Raw genomic sequence first — 19,951 nt, 5'->3', positions numbered from 1 at the left:
ACCTACAGAGTGGTTCTGAGGATTAAATGGGTTAATACACGTTAAATGCCTTTAATAGGGCCTGGACAATGGTAAACTCTATCATTTACTATTACAAAATGACTGGAAAACAAAATACTAAGCTAATATTTTTCTCTCATTAAAAAATTCTATATACACCTGACAGGGACTTCCCTGGTGGCGCAGTGGTTAAGACTCCATGTTCCCAATGCAGGGGGCCCAGGTTCGATCCCTGGTCAAGGCTAGATCCCACATGCATGCCGGAACTAAGGAGCCCGCCTGTCGTAACTAAGACCCAGCACAACCAAATAAATAAATATTAAAAAAAAATAAATAAATACACCTGACAAATTTTAATTACTAAATTCACTGAAGAGTTCATAATACGATTCTATTTTTCTGATGACATGAGATTCCTGAACTTACGTAGTCAAGTTTAACAGTACTAAGAATATATTCACATTTAGGTGACAACATATAACTTAAAAACTAGTTATCAATACATAATGGAATCTCAAGAGATAAGACAGGGGGTAAAAGATTAAACGCTTTGTTAAGAATCTTTAAAAGACAGATCTTTTCTTTCTGAAAAGTACTGCATGATCTCACCTATATGTGGAATCTAAAAAAGTCTAATTCATATGATAGTGTAGAATGGTGGTTAACAGGGGCAGGGAGTGGGGGAAATGGGGAGACAGTGGCCAAAGGGTACAAAATTTCAGTTATGTAGAATGAATAAGTTCTAGAAATCTAATGTACAGCATGGTGACTACACTTAACAATACACTATTATATACTGGAAATGTGCTAAGAAAGTAGATCTCAGGTATTCTCACCACACAAACACAAAAAAAGTAACCACAGGAGATGGATACATTAATATGCTTGACTGTAGTGATCATTTCACTATGTATATCAAAGCGTCATATTGTTCATCTTATATACAAACAATCTTTATCTTAAAGGCTCAAGTGGATTTTGAGGGGTGATAAATGTGTTTATTATACTGATTGTGATGATGATGGTATCACGGGTGTATGCATATGTCAAAACTTCTGGAAGTATACACATTAAATACATCTAATTTATCATTTTAAAAAAAGGATCTTTTATTTCTGATACAGAATATACAGAATCTCAAATTCCCAACTGGGCACTTTCAACCTTTGACATAAATGTTAATAAGGTCCGTTCCTAGAGGTGGGACGTTAAGTGCTACCTGGAAAGATTCTTAGGGATAAGTGGCAGGTACAGCAGTCACCAACTAATCACATACATTAGTTTTTATTTTAAGATTCACTGATTATCACAGTTAACTTTATGGGAAACTCAATCCTGAACTTTATCAAATAAAATAATTTTTTAACATAAAAGTAAAAATGGATTTAGGTTATTTACTGGATAAGGGCAGAAGGAATAAAGAAAAGGGAAGAAAAATATTTCAATACAACATTAATACACTGGAAAATATGATTCAAGAGTGTTCATTACTGAGGTAAAACTTACTGAAATCACACAGTCAGCCACTGGTTTCTTCAAAGCATTTTCTGAAGTCTCTTTAAGCTTAGCCAACAGCATTCCAGTAACTTGCTCGATTGCAAAAGGTCTCTCTTCTTCTAGGTATCGCACCTAAAGCCAAAAGTGGAGATATTTATCAAGAGTCATTTATTCATCTAGTATTTTATGAGTACCTACCTTATACATGACCGATACACAACAGTGAAAAAGGCTAAGTCCTTGCTCAATGAAGTTATATACCAAAAGGATTGCTCTAGTATCATTGTCTCATCTCTGAAGTTCCAGTGCCTTACACATAGTATTACAACCAAATAAATTATCTATTAGAGTGTCTTTACATGCTCCAGATCCCCATCTCCCAGAAAAGCAAGTTTTATCATTCACTACTCTTATAAACAAATAAGGGGAAAAAGATCAAATAATCTTTCTTTTGGAAGTTAGAACTCTTCTTGGGTTTAAAATGAAAACTTTAGTAATAGTTTTGTGAAAAGGAAATGAGAACACAGCCAAAAGAAAAAATTCCTTATTTAAAAAAAAAGAAATTTAATATATATTACTGTATATAGATGTATACATGGAATTTTAAAATTATTTTTTAAAATAACCACTTCATCTCATACACAGGTTTAAGACTAGGTTGAATTTAAGCACCTAAAATGAAACTTTACAGTGCTTCTTGACCAAGGAATACACTGCTTTATTCAAGTAATCAAACCCTTTCATAATGACAACCACAATATTTATAAGCAATACAAAGTTACCTTAGAACCCATACAATAATACATTTAACTTACAGAAGAAAAGGCCATGTCTTTTACCTTTGTACTCCAATGGAGTGAATACACTAAACTTTGGAAGAGCTTTAAAGAACTTCTCAAGCACCACAGTGCATGTTTGTATATAAGTGTACAAGTATGTATAAATAAGTATATAAAATTTACTTTGAAACAGACTTCAAATTGATAGCCATTTGTTTCCAAATCAATTTACAAGTAAGTTCAAAACCAAGCATTACATGAAATTACTGTCTTTAAACATGGGAAGAAATCAAGCACGCTGAAACAAGGGAAAATGAATCAAGTACCCATGTGTCTTAGTCTGATTATAGGAGGCACAACAATACAGTATTTTTAAAAATAATATAGGGCTTCCCTGGTGGCGCAGTGGTTGAGAGTCTGCCTGCCGATGCAGGGGACGCAGGTTCGTGCCCCGGTCCGGGATGATCCCACATGCCGCGCAGTGGCTGGGCCCGTGAGCCATGGCCACTGAGCCTGTGCGTCCGGAGCCTGTGCTCCGCAACAGGAGAGGCCACAACAGTGAGGCCCGCGTTCCGCAAAAAATAAATAAATAAAATAATAATAATAATATAAAAGTTAGATGAAATAAACATCAAAGTTTATTCAAACAAATGTCAGAAAAAATAAGTGGATAAAATGCTTGAGAAGTTGAATGCTAAAGATCTTCAGTCTTCAAAAGATGAAGAAACTTAGTTTGACACAGGACTGATTAAAGTTTTCAAAGCCTCTTCAACTAGCTTACATGCACTCACTATGACTGTATAAAAATTGCATCACTTAAAAATTAGGTTTTGGCCTAGTGGTCCGGTAGTTAGGACTTGACGCTTTCACTGCTGTGGGCCTTGGTTCAATCCCTGAACGGGGAACTAAGATCCTGCAAGCTGCACGGCCTGGCCAAAAAAAAAAAAAAAAAAAAGATATACAAGGTGTTAAAAAACTTTACTTCAGACTACTCTGGTGGCATAGTGGTTAAGAATCTGCCTGTCAATGCAGGGGACATGGGTTCGAGCCCTGGTCCGGGAAGATCCTACATGCTGCGGAGCAACTAAGCCCGTGTGCCACAACTACTGAGGCTGCGTGCCACAACTACTGAAGCCCGCATGCCTCGAGCCCGTGCTCTGCAACAAGAGAAGACTTTACTTCTAATGCATTCTTTCATAAGACATGGCCACCAAAACTAGAGGGCAAAAAAAGATAGAGAAAGTTATGGAGTAGATGGTAAAAGTTCTCATCACAAGGGAAAAAAATTGTGCAGTGATGGATGTTAACTAGACTTACTGTGATCATTTTGAATGTATACATATATTGAATCATTATGTTGTATACCTGAATTAATACAATGTTATATGTCAAAAAAAATTAGGTTTTGGCTTTCTGTAAAAATTATTTTGTTTCTATCAAACTACTCACAAAGCATAACTTTTAATTTTCTTTTGAAAGAATAAAAGCAAAAGAATTTAAGTAGTTTAGAATAAAACTGCTCCACAAAGTCATTAACCAGAAGTTTTCATATCTAAAGGACATGTGAATATTATTCTTTATCTCATTTACTGCTCTCATGACCCATCCAGCTTCCTAGTCAGCAACTCCTGATCCACAAATTTCACCTCCTGATCCACAAACTTCACCATTTTTCAACTTGTCTTTAATCTCTCATGGTGTCTTTTTTGAACTACTGTAAGTTTCATGTCTCCTTACTATAACTCATCATCCATCCTGTAGTCAGAACCCTCTTCTAAACATGGAAATATATATCAAGTTTAAAATCAGCTATTAAAATTTTTAACTTTGAGATATAATTCATATCACATAAAGTTTATCCTTCTGAAGTACATAATTCAGTGGTTTTTAGTCTATTTAAAGCTCTACACTGATTACCATTAACTGTAGTACATTTTCATCACCCTAAAAAGAGTGACCCATTAGCAGTAGTAGTAGTAGATTTACCCATTCCCCCTTACCCTTAACTCCTAGAAACCACACATCTGTTTTCCATGTCTATTGATTTGCCTGATTCTGGATAGCCATAAAAATGGAATCATACAATATATGGCCTTTTATATCTGCCTTATTTCCAGTTAGCATGTTTTCAAGGTTCATCCATGTTGTAGCACATATCAGTACTTCACTCCTTTTTATGGCCAAATAATATATTCCGTTGAATAGCTATACCACATTTTGTTTATCCACTCATCAGCTGATAGATGCTTGGGTTGTTTCCACTTTCTGGCCTTTATAAATAATGCTATTATGAACATTAGTGTACAAATTTTTGTGTGCACATATGGTTCAATTCTCTTGTGTATATACCTAAGAGTAGAATTGCTGAGCCATGTAATAACTCTGTGGTTTGGGGTATTCTGTTAGTTTTTGTTAACCAATCTATAACTTTCTGTCTCAGGATGTAAAGTAAAAATCCAGAATCCATCTCTTACTTGGAAGAAGAGTTTGCTTTAATACTTCTATAATATGTTACAAGATTCTTCTAAATTAGAGAAGGCTCATTATAGAAATTAACATACTTTTGGGGTCTATTTTTCTAAATCACATATATTTCTGCCTTTATTTCTTAAAAGTGGTTCACCTCTAAAAGTTCTCCAAATAATAATCCTTTTTTCTTGACAATAAAAGTATTTGGATTAAAAAGATTATTATTCTAAATCAGATTTTTTTTTTGCATTCACTAAAGCATATTACAAAAACTCTCTGTATTTTTGGTATATAGGTACTGCATCCAGAGGAAAGGAGTTAAATTAAAAATTTTTTAAGTATTTAAAAACAGGCAATATTATCATATTTGGTTTCTTTAATTTGAACATATGTTTGCATTCTGGGAATATAAGCTTACCTTAACTCCTGCACTTCCATTAGACATCTTCTGCAGCTCATAGGGAAGCCTGATCCTTTCAGTTTGCACAACAGGATCATCAAATGATCGCCCATGAAGCTTTTTGAAACCATGAACTGTATTTCTTACATTCGTGACTATCTGTTGGCAGTAAACACTTCTATTTATCAATTACTTAATTAATGCAAAATAAACACTATGCTAATACTTGAGAATCACCGAGTCTCCTTATCCTATATATCCAAGTTCAGAATCACACACTATCATTCATTCTTCTGGTTTCTAATTGATAGAAAAATTACACTATTGCCCCTCCAACTCTGCTCCTACCTTAGGAATGTTAGATTCAAAAAAGAACAAAAACTTTAAAACTTTTCAAATAATACAATGAAAATCTATCTACAACTCATTTCTGGCTTTCTTCAACACTTTTGGGCTAATAAATTAGTATCTTTGATTTCTTTCTTTCCACTTTCATTTGTGTTTTTATTTAAACTATGTTTTTTATTGCCATGTTTTTCTTTTACTCTCAATATCTTATTCTTTGTGTTACTATGTTGCTTCCACTGCTGAAAACTGCTCCTAGGCTAGTAAATTAAAACTCCTTCCATGTAACATGATGCTAAGTTAAAGTGTCTTAATTTGTAAATAGCTTGTATTTTGGCAAAGTAATTTTTTTCTTTAACTAGAACATGTAGTTCAAACTATAGAATATTATTGAGATCCAGTTGTTGCCCTCTTAGTGATCTTTAAAGCCAAGTAGATCTTGATCTTCAATTATGAGATGAAAACTACTGGGATGTTGAATTACCATGTTGATCTCTTTAGCTTTTTTGGAGAAGTAACTCATAGTTTGCTTTCTTCAGAGAGTCTGAGGTCTACGATACACTTAGAACATCAGCCAGGGGACTTCCCTGGTGGTCCAGTGGTTAAAGAATCCGCCTTCCAATGCAGGGGACACCAGTTCGATCCCTGGTCAGGAAACTAAGATCCCACATACCGCAGGGCAACTAAGCCTACACACCACAACTGTTGAACTTGCGCGCCTCAACGAGAGAGCCCATGTGCCGCAAACTACAGAGCCCAGACGCTCTGGAGCCAGAGAGCCCATGCGCCACAACTAGAGAGAGAAAGCCGGCATGCCACAACTAGAGAGAAGCCCGCAAGCTGCAACTAGAGAGAAGCCCGAGCACTGCAACGAAAAGATCCCGCGTGCCTCATCGAAGATCCTGTGTGCCACAACTAAGACCCAACGCAGCCCAAAAAAATGAGAATTAAAAAAAAAAAAAAGAAGAAGAGGAAGATCAGCCAGAATACGAGATGTAAACTTTAGTGAAGGGGTCCTTTTGGCACAAACAACATTTGTTTATTTGTAATATGAAAATGGAAAAGAAAGAAAAAAACACATTCATACACAGGCTAACTGTAAGACAATCTTGATACAAAAAATCTTAAGCAAAAATTCGTGGATAAATGAGTCAATTGAATAATTGAGTACAAAAAGTCATGAGGAAAAATGCCCCATTAAACAGACTTATTTTGTAATAAAGAAGACTCAGGTATATATTAAAATGTAAGAAATAATTGTTAAGGGTTTTGGTTCATGGTAATAAAGTCCAAGGAAAATGAACCTATAGCATGGAATGTTAGAAGTGAATGTTTTATGCAAACGGATTTCAGAAGCCTAGAAATATAAATACTTAAACAGATTCCATGTAAAGTAGTAGTAAAATAGTAGCCACAGAGGATTACTCTGGATATTAGTTTCTCCATTTTTCCACCTTCTTTTGCAAAGACATCATTCACTTGTTGTAGAAGTATATATTCTAGATAGGAGGATATCCCTCATAGAAAGTGACCATACAAGGAAAAACTGACGCCATTTGGTAGCATACTCTGACTTCACAACTAAGATTTTTTAAAAATAAAATTCAAGAAATATTGTACAACCCAAAGCAAAACATATCTAATAAGATACAAAGATATTAGGACCAGTCATCTTCTTTATTCTCTTTTTTCACTCTCAAGTACATAAAATGGGAGCTTAGTTACCAATATGAAGTTAACTCTGCCTGTAAGTCAAAACATCACAGGAACAATTTACCTGGCTCTTAGCTGCATTTCCAATGGCTCGCGTTCTTGATCCCAAAGATATACAGGCTCTAAACAGGAAAAAAACAAAAAGTTTGTTCTCAAGGTATTTTTATACTAATGTGCTATTACTCTGCTTCTCTTTATACAAAAATGAATTAAAGGAATGAATATAATTATGTATTACTCAAAAAATAGGTTACTGAAATCAGAATTTTACATATTTTTTAACTTTCTTAAGTAATAGAATAGTGGTCAGAATAAACGTTAGAATTTTTCTTAATGTGCTAATACTTGGCAACACTGTATTGGTCCCAAAATTGTTTTTCAAATTCTACTGGTCTATGACTTACTAAACAAAACTAACTATTTAGTAAGGCCAGGCTCCTTGGATCTAAATCCTGGGTCTGCCGATTAACAGCTGAGTAACCTTGTAGAAATTACCTAACCATTATTTGCCTCAGCTTCCCATCAAGAAGATAGTGTTGATAATAATACCTACTCACAGAGTTGTGTGAAGATTAAGTGAGTGAATATAGGTAAATGCCTTGAACTATATGATTGTTGCCTTTATTACTGCAAATGTAATTCTGTTTATAAAAACAAGTGTAGAGTAACATTTTTATCAAAAAAACTTACAAAAATTTTCATGTTGTGATTCGAGAAAATGTTTTCATGGTTTCAGTTGTAATTACAGGTAATTATTCATTCAATCAAAAAATATTTACAGGCATTGTGTGTATACTAGCTACAATCACTGTGCTTGGAGAATTTAGTCTATCCAAAAAATCAACATATAAAATAAAATTATGAATGATACTAGCAAAGAGAATAATCACTTCTAGATAATAAGGTTTAGGAAAAGCAGGTGGAAGATGTGATTTCTGAATTAAGACTTGAAAGAAAAGAAAGCATTTTAATATGTATCTGTTTTGTGGAAAAGGACATTCCCAGTATATGTCTATTCTCAATATGACAGCCTGAGTGATCCTCTTAAAGACAAACTCCTCTGCTAAAAACCTTCAATGGTGTCCTATCTCCGCGACAGCCAATAAAGCCCTTCATGGTTTGGTTCTTAGCTGCTTTACTCTGTAACTTCAATCTAGGTACACAGGTCTCCTTGCTATTTCTGGAACAGGGCAAGCACATTTCTGCAACAGGGGCTTTGTACACGCTGTTCTCTCTTTCTGGAACACATGCCATGAGCTCTCACTTCTTTCATGTCTCTGGCTCAAATGTCAGCTTATCCGAGATACCTTCTCTATCTTATATAAATAACATTCTTGCTCCTCCCCAATACATACATCTCCTGTTTCCCCAATTTTATTCTTCTCCATAATGTATCACCATCTGTTACAATTTATTTTTTTACTGACTATCTCCACACTAGGATGTGAACGCCATGTAGGCAGATAATGTATGTCCCATTGCCTTGATCTGCACTATCCAATATGGTAGCCACTAGCCACATGTAGCTAGTAAAATTTAAATTGACTAAAATTAAAAATTCAGTTCCTCAGCATTAGTCACATTTCAAGGGTTCAAGAGCCAAGTGCTTAACAGCTATATATGGGTACTGGATATGCAGAGAACAGAAAATACATAGAACATACACTGTAGAATAGAAAGTTCTGGATAGCACTGGTCTAGATATCTGGTACATAACCAAGGTACTTACTGAAAGAAAGGGAAGATGGTTCCTAAGGTTAATGCTCACTTGGAGACTAGGAAGAATACAACTTTGCTAGTTTCATAGGGCATTTTGGTAGATACATCAGAGGGCCAGATTATACAGTGTCTCAAATGATATATTATAAATTTGAAATATATTTCAGTAGGTTATGAGAGTTCATTAAAGGTTTTTGAATAATAGAATGAACACTCCATGCTTACATATAATACAAAGTGAAAAAAAAAAAAGATCCCAGAACAGTGCTTTTCAAGGGCTGAACAAGATATTGTTATACTGGGGACACAGGATTTTTCAGGGAAGGGCAAGCAGTTAAGTTCATTCAGTCAATTTAACAGATGAATGCTGAGTAACTACTACATGTCTGGCACTCTGTTGGGTACTAAAGCTATAATAATAAGGGGAAAAAAGTCAGACGTCGTTTTGGCTCCCTTGGAACTTATATTGCTATAGAGTCACAAATGAAAGTAAACTAGGTGGTACAAAAATGGGTACACATGGTGCAATGAGAGTAGACAACAACACGAATTGACCTAAAAGAGGATCAGGAATGGCTTATTGGAGAAAGTGATGAGATTTGAAGGAAGAGTAAATGATGATGGATTCAATTAGGGGAGTGTTTGGTGGAGATCATTTGGACTACAGGAATGGGAGGAGGGCTAGAAGTTATCAATAATCTCTATCAGTATAATAGCAGCTGAGACAGAAGGAAAAGGAATTAAGAGATTTTAGGAGCTAAAACTCAAAGGACTTGGTGATGAACTAGGTCTTCGCGGTGCAATCCGGCAGCCACCAGACACACGTGGCTATCAGGCACATGAAATGCAACAAGGCTGTATAAATACCTCACACTAACCAAGTGTGCCACTGGAGCTCCAGCGCAGTTAGTCTGAATTGGATGTATTTATTTTAAGTGTGAAATACACTCTGGATTTTGAAGATTTAAAATTTTAAAAGAAATGTTACAGTATCTCATTAATTTTAAAACACTGATTAAATGTTGAAATAAGATTTTGAATATACTGATTTAATCAAGTGTATTAAAATTAACTTTGCCTGTTTCTTACCTTTTTAATGTAACTACTTAGAACATTTAAAATTATGTATGTGGCTCTCATACATTATATTTATTTTTATTGAACAGTGCTGGAATAGATAATAGGAAGAGGCAAGTGTCAAGAATAATGTCTAGGTTTCCAGTTTGCATAAGAGGGTAGATAGTGGTGCCATGCAATGGGACAGAAAACACTGTAAGAGAGACACGTTTGGGGATGGACCTTCACAAGTTCTATTTTGGACATGTTGAGATTGAGGTACCTTTGAGACATCCAAGCAGATATATATTTAGGACTAAAATGTTAAATGTGATGAACAGATGAATGAAATGGAAGTTACTTTTAATTATGATCTGGCCAAAACAGGATATAGTTAAGAATCAGTGGTTCAGGTGACATCTTCATTTCTCTTGCAAATAACTCCTTGATTCAACACAGTCTTTGCCAGAGTAGATATCTGCATACCTGATACAGCAATCAACACAGATGGTTGGCATTCCACCCTAAAACATCAGAGAAAACATGGACTTGCCATCTCTTAGCCTGTTTATAGTCCATCTTACTCTCAACTCCATTATTTGGATACATTTCTGAATACTTTTTTCAATACGAGGCTACCAACATTTCAATGAACAGAAAATCTTATTCTTAGGTTGATTCTCAAGAGTTTAACTTCTGTTAGAACACTTAGTTCCAAATAAGATTGATTCAACTATCTATCATTTATTAAGTGCTGTATTCACTGAAATATGTTTTGCACCTGTATCGCTTCACAAGGAAAGCTAAACAGTTATCATTATCAGATATTCTCTTAGGTTAAAAGCAGACAACTTTTAAAGTTTAAAAATTTAATGTTATAACTTGGAAATACCCAGTTTCAATACAGAGAAAATTCTCCTCACATACTAAAGTTCTTCAAATTCTTTCCTTCAATTCTTTTTTCAAAAAGATTCTAGAACACAGCCATTAAATAAATATCTGCCAAGGATTCTCAGAAAAATCAAAATAAGTTAAATACCTATTCTCTTTCAACACTTTTACCTGACCTTTAGTAATACCAAGGAAAATACACACATATTACGTTGATATAAAAGTTCTTATAGAAAAGGATATTCAAGTTTATCCAACTATGTATCACATAATTCAATTATATTATACTTTTTATATTATTTCAACTACTATTTAGAAATTCCATTTTATACCTAAAAGAAAAAAAAAAAGGAGAGTTCACAATGCAGCTTAAATCTATTATACCCAGTCTGATGTTGCCACCACAGTGGTAGTCCTAGATTCTCAAAGAATGCCACAAAACTCTAAACAAATAAGAAAAGCTTCTGAATGTCCTATATCACTTTTAGTAGAGGAGGGGCATAAAAATCAAATGACAGGATGTTACTTTAAGAAAGTTGTACTTGGGGCCTCCCTGGTGGCGCAAGTGGTTGAGAGTCCGCCTGCCGATGCAGGGGATACGGGTTCGTGCCCCGGTCTGGGAGGATCCCATATGCCGCGGAGCGGCTGGGCCCGTGAGCCATGGCCGCTGAGCCTGCGCGTCCGGAGCCTGTGCTCCGCAACGGGGGAGGCCACAACAGTGAGAGGCCCGCATACCGCAAAAAAAAAAAAAAAAAAAAAAAAGAAAGTTGTACTTGTATTTTCCCTTAAAATCTATGATTAATTTTCTGTCTCTCTTATAAAGCCTATTTTTATAAAGCCAAGCATGGTTAGGTTGGAGAAAACACATACTGCCAACAGACTATGAAACTTCTCACCTAAGAGGGCAACACTAAATTTGTTTGCTTCTTTATAAAGCAAAGGATTCAAAACCTCTTGATCTTACCAACCATTTACACTTTAAAAATAGCCCTATTTTTAGAAATCTCTGCTTTCCCTTGCCAGTCCCATGAGACCATAATTACTATTTATAGCCTCTTTGGCTATCATTGAGTGGATGCTAAGAAATACAATAGCTGAATTAATGATATGAGAGGACAATCAATTGGTTTAAATCAAAAGGTCCTCTCTTTGCATGACCAATTTGGCTCTGAATCAAATTGTCAACCGCTGATATGGTTGCCAAGATGTCTATAGAGCAGGGTTTCTCAAACTTGGTACTGCTGACATTTTGGGCTAATTTTTTTTGAGAGAGTGGGCCTATTTTGTGCACTAGAGGATTTCAGGAGCATCTCTGGCCTCTACCTGCTGGAAGCCAGTAGCACTCCTCCTTTCCCCCTCCCCGTGTGACAACCAATATCTTCAGATATTGTCAGATACGCCCTAGGGGACAAAATCTCCTCCAGCTGAGAACCACTGCATCATTTCCCAAATAGTGTTCTGTACAAAATGATTCCTTAGTGGTTCAAGTAAGTTGGAGACAACATTCTTAGAGTGTTTCAATGCCTATAAACAAATTAAGGGATCTGAGAGTTTGACAGTAAAGAAAACATCTAGTTATTATTTCTCAAAATTAACTATATGGAAAAAAGTTGCCCTAGAAGGGGTGGGGGAGGAATGTTCTCAAAAGGACTGATTGTTGCCATTTCCTTTTTAGCTTGCTACTTAAAAGTATAAAACTTCTAGGCATCTATGATTTAGTAATAATATAAACTTTCAAATCTTTCAATATGGACAATGCATAAAACATTTTAACAGATAAAAATAATAAAAATTCCTTTAATAGTTTCCAAATGCTTCTAGTAAGCGTAATTCACAAATTAGTTTATAACTTGAACCCATTAACAGAAATCACACATTTATATAGGTAGACACAATATGATTAGATACATTAAATGAGACATATTGTTTAAGTATTTAGATTATTAGATTAGATACATTATTTTAAAAGCTGACTATCTTACTTAAAATTCATCAGTTCAAAGACAACTAGCCATGCACAGTAATTTTAAGTCTTTTTTGCTTTGTTTCGTTTTGTTTTTGTTTGTTTGTTTTGTTTTTGCAGTATGCGGGCCTCTCGCTGCTGTGGCCTCTCCCGTTGCGGAGCATAGGCTCTGGACGCGCAGGCTCAGCGGCCATGGCTCACGGGCCCAGCCGCTCCGTGGCATGTGGGATCTTCCCGGACCGGGGCACGAACCCGTGTCCCCTTCATCGTCAGGCGGACTCTCAACGACTGTGCCACCAGGGAAGCCCTTAAGTCTTGATTATGACTGCCTAGAACAGAGGTTTGCAAATTATCCCTTGCCACTTATTTTTGCAAATAAAGTTTTATTAGAACATGGCAATGGTCATTAATTTGTATTTTAGTGACCACATACTAAAAAAACTACCAATGACATGAAACACCTTCAACTCGTAATAGATATTATGTAATTTGTACCTATCAGTCCTTGCCTTCTAGAAACTTTTCAGAATTTTTCACCCACAAATTCAAGGCAATGACTGGAGATTCATTTTGTTTTGTGCATAATATTCATACTAAAAGATTTTATAGTTCTAGCTTTGGCCATGCTAAAGTGTGAGATACCTGCCCACCCGCTCCTTTAGGCATAATTTCATTTTTTAAAAAAAGGAGGGTGTTGGGAAGCTGTTCATTGAATTTTTGTTTGTCAACAGCAAAATATTTTGAAATGTACACTAATGGTAGTGTATAGATAAACGGAATGCTGTACAACCATTAAAAAGATGAGATAAATTAGAGTCATATGATCAAGTCTGAGATGTCCACAGTATATTTTGAAAAAAGCAATTGCAAAATATGTATAATGTAATTCTACGTTAAAAAAAATCCCAGTTATATACATACACTTGCAAATGTATAGAAACACACTAAAGTTTAGGAGGTGTCTGGGAAGAGAAAAAGGAGATTTACTTTATGTAATTCTTCAGTATTTAAAATATTTTAAATCAAAGTTAATGTAAGCTAATAGTAAAACATACAAACAAAACCATTTCATATAGTACAAAGAATATTTAATTAAAAAACTGTAAAAATATTCTCTTACTCCAAACTGCTATTATCATAAAAAGTCCTCCTACCCAACTAGCCACTGTTAACGTCTGTAGTTCTGTCATTTTCTGTGTACAAAAATTTTTATTTTCAATACCCCAAGGTAAGTGATTTCTACTTTTGTGCACTGAAGAGGACATCTCACATATTTGTTATAAATAATATTTTCGCATATCTTCAGATTATACATACACTGGGAAAGAAATAGGGAAAAAGTAATGAAGACAGAAAAACAGAGAATTGAACAGTAAGTCGGATCCTACAGAATGTTGATGACAAAACAAATACGTACACCTAACAAAAATGTCTTGAAATAATAGTTTGATTGAAAGATCCATTTTCCTTATTGTAAAATAAGTTCATAAAAATTCAAAACATTAGACTATGTATTAAAAGCACACTCTATAATTCTACTGTCAAGAAATATCCATTGTTAATAGTTTATAGTCTTTCCACACTACTTTCCTCCATAGGTTTACACTAACTTATTTTGTGTACATATTTTTTAATGAATTTCTAAATTGAAACAAAGTTTTTACATGTTCTTAAAATAACTTAAAAGCATATTAAAACATTTTAAAACAAGATAATACTTCTTAAAAAATAGCCAAAAATAGATGACTTGACTGATATTAAAGATCCTTCTCTCTACAGTAACTGCCCAGACAATTTGTCCCGTTACACCCCCATGAACCCAATATATAGATACCATCCATATGCCAATGGATAATGTAAGGACATTGGGGTTCAGGGGTCAAAGCAGCCTGAAACTGAATCCATTTCACTGCTTACTAGTTCTTGGCCAAGATACTTAACTTTGCTTAAGGCTTCTTATGGAAAAAGATAGCTAGTATTATCAAACTCATAGAACTGGTGTGATATGTGTGACAGCGCAAACACAACGCTTAGCACATAGAAATCACTATTATCAGTACAGGCAGGCAGCATGTTTTAGCTGACCACATGCTTTAATCTGATACTGAATGAGGATTTCTGGCTGCAGTTTTCTTTTCCCATGTGTGAAACTAATCACTTTGATATAACTGAGTCTAGCATGGAAATTCCAATCCCTACATCTATACTTAACTGAGCAATACAAACATATCTAAGGCCTTAAGAATGTGCACACTCAGTAATTCTACTTCTAGGAACTTATTTGAAGGAATTAAGGGTCAAAAATTTAGTTATAAAGATAGTTATCGCAGCACTGCTTATAAAAAGAAAATATAAACAACCTGAATATCCAATAAGGGATGCCTTAAATTAAGGAAATTATTATACAGACACTAAAACTAATAGTATAGAAATATATTTTATATATAAAGAGGACACCAAATAGAATATAAAATATAATCTACCCTTGAAATACACACAGAGAAAACCATCTGGAAGCTTTATTTCTGGATGGAAAAATTATAATTTTTATTTTCATCTTTTAACATGCCTATACTTCTACAATGAACATGTACTATTTGCATAATAATTTTAAATAAAATATTCAGAAAAAATAAGTTAATATTTTATTCGATTTATGCATGTTAATTTCTTTCTTCCTCTTCAACTTATGCATGAGATAAAGAGAGGCTAGTACAAGCACTTCCAACTTCACAGAAGGTGAATCTGAAGAACAGGTTTAACTACTTGCCCTTGGTCCCTTAATTGTAGACCAAACTTAAGCAATTATCTTTTTCATTAAATTGTTCTTCATTTATACGTGGGATTCTCCCATGAATCCATAATCAAGTATGTTAATGAAACAAATGTGAAAAAGTATGGATGTTGAAACCAACTAAATCAAACATTTCCTACATCTTTTCCACAGGATCTTTTTATCAATATTTTATCCTATTTTAATCTATTCTATTCTATTCACCTCAGGTCATGTGGGATATTAGTTCCCTGACCAGGGATCAAACCCGTGCCCCAAGAAGTGGAAGCTAGGAGTCTTAAACACTGGACCACCCAGGAAGTCCTCACAGGATCTTTTTATAATGTATTTGCATCTCAGAAATACCTGTGTCATATTACCTTGATGTCAGCAACTGGAATATGGAAAAAAAATTTTTTGAAAAGCTACTTTATGTGTACTATTAAACACTGTGGTGTATTAGAAAAGTTACAGGTCCTCTAATAGTTATGCTTTTTGCAAGACAGGCATTTAACGAATAAATGTCTAGGGATCAGAAAGGGCTATGTTTTCACTCAAAAATGTAAGCCCTGCAAAGCAAATATACAGTATAAGAACACTGGATTACAGTGAAGTATTAGTTCAGTAACTATAAAAGATATATTCCTGAGATAAATGACAATACACAGCCACAGAAAGAAGGGAAGAGTTGCTGATACAAGCTAGGAATAGTCCTTCCACCTTTAGAACTTTCTACTTTGGATTAGGCTCATTAAATCTAGATATTAGAAGTGACTCTCTTACTCACAATCAGAAAGATCATTAAATCTCAGCCACACAGAATTTGCCAATGTGCTTAAGAATATTAACAGAGAGACTTCTAGAAGACTTAAATAAGCAGCCTAATTTCTAAATAACTCTCTTTGAAAGTTTGGCCAGACTCTTTAAATTTAAAGAGTCATGGACCCACTACTAAGATTTCTGAGCCGGGAAATGCAGTATCTGTTTTACAATTCTGGTTTATGATCTTTTAGGATAAGGCTTTAAAAGGGGAACGTCCATCCTACCTCTCACTTTTTCTCCATAGGCTAAGTCCCTGAAGCCAAAGACTGCCCCCATTAACCTTTACTCTGCTGAAAGAGGAGAGTGGAATTTCATAGTCCTTTTCTGGCAGAAGCCCATATCTGCTGTGGCTTAAAACAAAACGTTGTAGAGATGAAGTCATAAATAGTTCACAATTACTACTTCACCTTCTCATTGTGCATAAAAGCCAGAAAAAGATGTAAAAAGAAGAGTTCTAACAGTATGAAAATTTCTAACTATGAAAATTAACTGACCTATGCTCACACTTGAGAATACAAAGATCCAAAATTTCAGTGAAAGAAATGTAATGCATATAATCTAGAAAAACATGGTATAAAACCTTATAGAATATTCTTGGAAAGAAACCAAAGCACAAACTGATTCAAGTAAGCTATCGTCAACATCTCCTTGACATAATTTAAATTACTCATAAAAGTGTAGTAATATAATTATTTAAAGGCTTAGCTTAACACGGACAAGATTAGTCTTATATTTAAAGTATTGTATTTTGGACCATTCAGAACGGTCAAATTAACATGTTCAGTTGCCTCTCCATAGGAAATAAGATATGGACAGTTGGTTTCCTCATAAAATTACCGGTAACAGGAGTCTACAATAAGAAGCTAGTTTTTCGTACCCTGTCTTACTTAATTCTATTCTTTGCTAACTTCCCAGATCAGAGAAACAATGGAACGTATGGAAACATGTTTCCATGACATAATGCCACTCCTCCTAAGTGTTTCGTTAAGTGTTCGTAATGGAATCACTTCACAGTCATGCTTATACAGGGCAGCGGCCTCTGACTCTCCAACGGTTCATTCTGTAGAAATATACTTTTGGTAGGTTCTAACTCCCCCACTTTCCTTTAATGGATGAACATTACCAATACTTGAGGCCAACGACTCCCATCCCTGATTCTCTCCCTATTAATGTATCATTAACCTACGCCCCTGGAAACCGATCCGATTACCTCGAATTCTCAAGGACACTGAGGTAAAAACCTGAATATCTCAATCTCTTCTTTAAAAACAAACTCTTCTTTAAAAACAAACAAAAAAGGTTTTCTGGGTCAGATGAACTTGCAACTCATCTTCTGATATTTGCAGTCTAAGCTTTCATTTCCTACTTTTTTGAGGGAAAGCTGTCACGCTGACAGATGGGGAAAGGAGGAAGGGCAGAAAGAATAAACAGTTTTTCTACTGAGCGAGCGGGGAGGCCCGCCCGCGGCCAATAATCCCACACAAGCCCCACTAGGGGTAACCAAAGATCTTTCTCCAGTGTTCCGGACATCGTGGTGGTCCCACTCCAATCCCTTTCCCGAAAACTAAAGCAGGGCCGCCGGCGGACAGAGGCGTGGTGGGCGGCGTGGGGGGGTGGTGGAGAGGGGGCGTGGGTACAGAAAGGAGAGATGGGCCAGCTATCCGAGTTAAGTCCCTTGTCCTTGAAGGAAAAGCAGCTGTGCGGAGCGAGTACGCCGACTCCCACCTGGGCGCGCCAACCCGCGGTCCCTAGAGATCGCAGTTGATGCACTGCACCTGTCATCTCAGAATTCCGCGCATCAGAAGAAACCAGCGGGCGGGACAAGCGTTAAGGGTCGGGAGGAGACGTTTCCTAGGGTTATGACCAGACAAGGCACTTACGGGGTACACCTGTCGCTGTACTCATTGGCGATGGTTTCGATGCCGCCACTTCTCGCTACCGCGATGTAGCAGTTGAGAAAGCCGAGGTCAATGCCGACCACAGACATCCCGCTGCCTAATGGTCGGGGGGATGGTGCTGAAGCCTCTGTGCGGGGACCGCGTCCTCTTCTAGGCTGTTGCTCCTGGAACTGCGACTCCTACGAGAAGCAAAGGAGAGATGACCCGAAGTCGCTGCGCATTAAAACGAGGGCAGCGCGTCGGGGAACCCTGGAGGAGGTGGAGGCCGCCCGCGCCGCAGCCTCCGCCACCCAGGTCTCTCTCCACTGCGGCTCGGCCGCCTCCAACCGGCAGTTACTTGGGTCTGCGCCTGCGCGTTCGGTCGCTGGGGAGGCGCGCCAGCTCCCCCTCCGCGCCCGAGGCTGCTCCCGGCCTCGACTTCGGCCGCTTCCGTTAGCACTCGGGCAACGGCTGCCCTAGGAGCTGCGGGTTCGAGAAAGATCTGGAAAATGGAGGCGGCTGAGGCAGCCGGGAGTGGGAGGGAGGAGAAGGGGGAGCGGGGAGGATCGGGCAGGAGAGGAGGAGGGGAAGCAGAACTGGCTAGTTCGGTCGCCACCGCGCGGCAGCGGGGCGCACTGCGGCTGGGCTAGGTGAGAGCGGCCGCCGGCGGTTTGCCCACGTGTTCGGAAGGACCCCTTACGATTGTTTTGGTAACCGGGAGCGGCCGGTCGCAGGGGCAGGACGCTGCCCAGGCCTGCCCGGAGTCGGGCGCGCAGCCTGGCGGTTGATGACCCGGCAACCACCTCCTCGCTCTTTCCGCCCCGAGGGCCCGCTCGCAACCTTGGCTCCCCCCAACCCCCGCCGGCCTCGCCGCCCCGAGGCGCCCACGTGCCGCCGGCCGGCGCGTCCGCAGTCCTGCCGCGCCGCGCCCGCCCCTGTGAGGTGGCTCCCATTGTGCGGCCGGCAGCGGCCTCGCCTCGCCCTACGGGGCGCCGCCGATCCCGGGCGGGGGGGTGGGGTGGGGGGAAGAGTCCTTTTCGCCTCACAAGTGACAGTGTCTCGTGTGAAAGCCAACGGGACTTTTTTTTTCCGCCTCACCAGGGCTTGAAGTACCAAAAAAAAACTTATGTCAAGAAACAACACACTGACAACTTTCCCTTCGCGTAACTTCCCTCATAGTCTCCTCCACTAACCCTTACCTCTGAAAACCAGTTTTACAAGAAAGCAACCTTACGTCTGTGTGTCGCCGTGACACCAAGCAAGCCTGTGCATGGCCTCCAGCCTCTGCCCTTTGGTCCGCAGAAAAGGAGCCTCCGCTGCCCCAGCTGTCTGCTTTCTTCATTTGATCAGCACCTGTCCTCTGCCTGAAGTTTAACCAAGATGTACTTTACACTTACGAAGTTTGGTTGTCCTGTTACTTCTCATTCGTTTCTTTGTGAGTTTCTTCTCCCTTCTTGTTCCCTTCTTCCTGGGTTTCCTGTTCCTTGTCATTCGGTGCTTCGTGGTCCTGTCCCTTGTCGTTCAGTTCTTCCCGGGTTTCTTGTTCATTCTCGTCCAGTTCCTTGTGATTCCTGTTGCTTCTCGCCTGATTCCTCATGTCTTTCCTGTTTCCCATTGGTTGGTCTCATGAAAGAGACTTTTTTACGA

General features: G+C 37.7%; 1 protein-coding gene across 2 annotated transcripts in view; it reads right to left on the bottom strand.

The window, feature by feature from the left end:
• The window catches only part of HSPA4L (heat shock protein family A (Hsp70) member 4 like), a 54,874-nt gene extending 36,225 nt beyond the window's left edge, over nucleotides 1-18,649 (bottom strand). For both annotated transcript variants that reach the window (XR_009533153.1, XM_060105791.1), the window contains exons 1-4: nucleotides 18,308-18,649; nucleotides 7,268-7,325; nucleotides 5,164-5,304; nucleotides 1,507-1,629 (exon numbers count right to left, since the gene is read on the bottom strand). Coding sequence is in view for 1 of the 2 variants with exons in the window: in XM_060105791.1 (XP_059961774.1) it covers nucleotides 1,507-1,629; nucleotides 5,164-5,304; nucleotides 7,268-7,325; nucleotides 18,308-18,414 (429 nt within the window). In the remaining variant the exon portion in view is untranslated. The remainder of the gene's footprint in view (nucleotides 1-1,506; nucleotides 1,630-5,163; nucleotides 5,305-7,267; nucleotides 7,326-18,307) is intronic.
• Nucleotides 18,650-19,951: the final 1,302 nt, after the last annotated feature.

Source organism: Mesoplodon densirostris, chromosome 1, assembly GCF_025265405.1.
Source record: "Mesoplodon densirostris isolate mMesDen1 chromosome 1, mMesDen1 primary haplotype, whole genome shotgun sequence".
Lineage (NCBI taxonomy): Eukaryota > Metazoa > Chordata > Mammalia > Artiodactyla > Ziphiidae > Mesoplodon > Mesoplodon densirostris.
The sequence above is the reverse complement of the archived record's forward strand: the minus strand, read 5'-3'. Positions and strand labels throughout refer to the sequence as shown.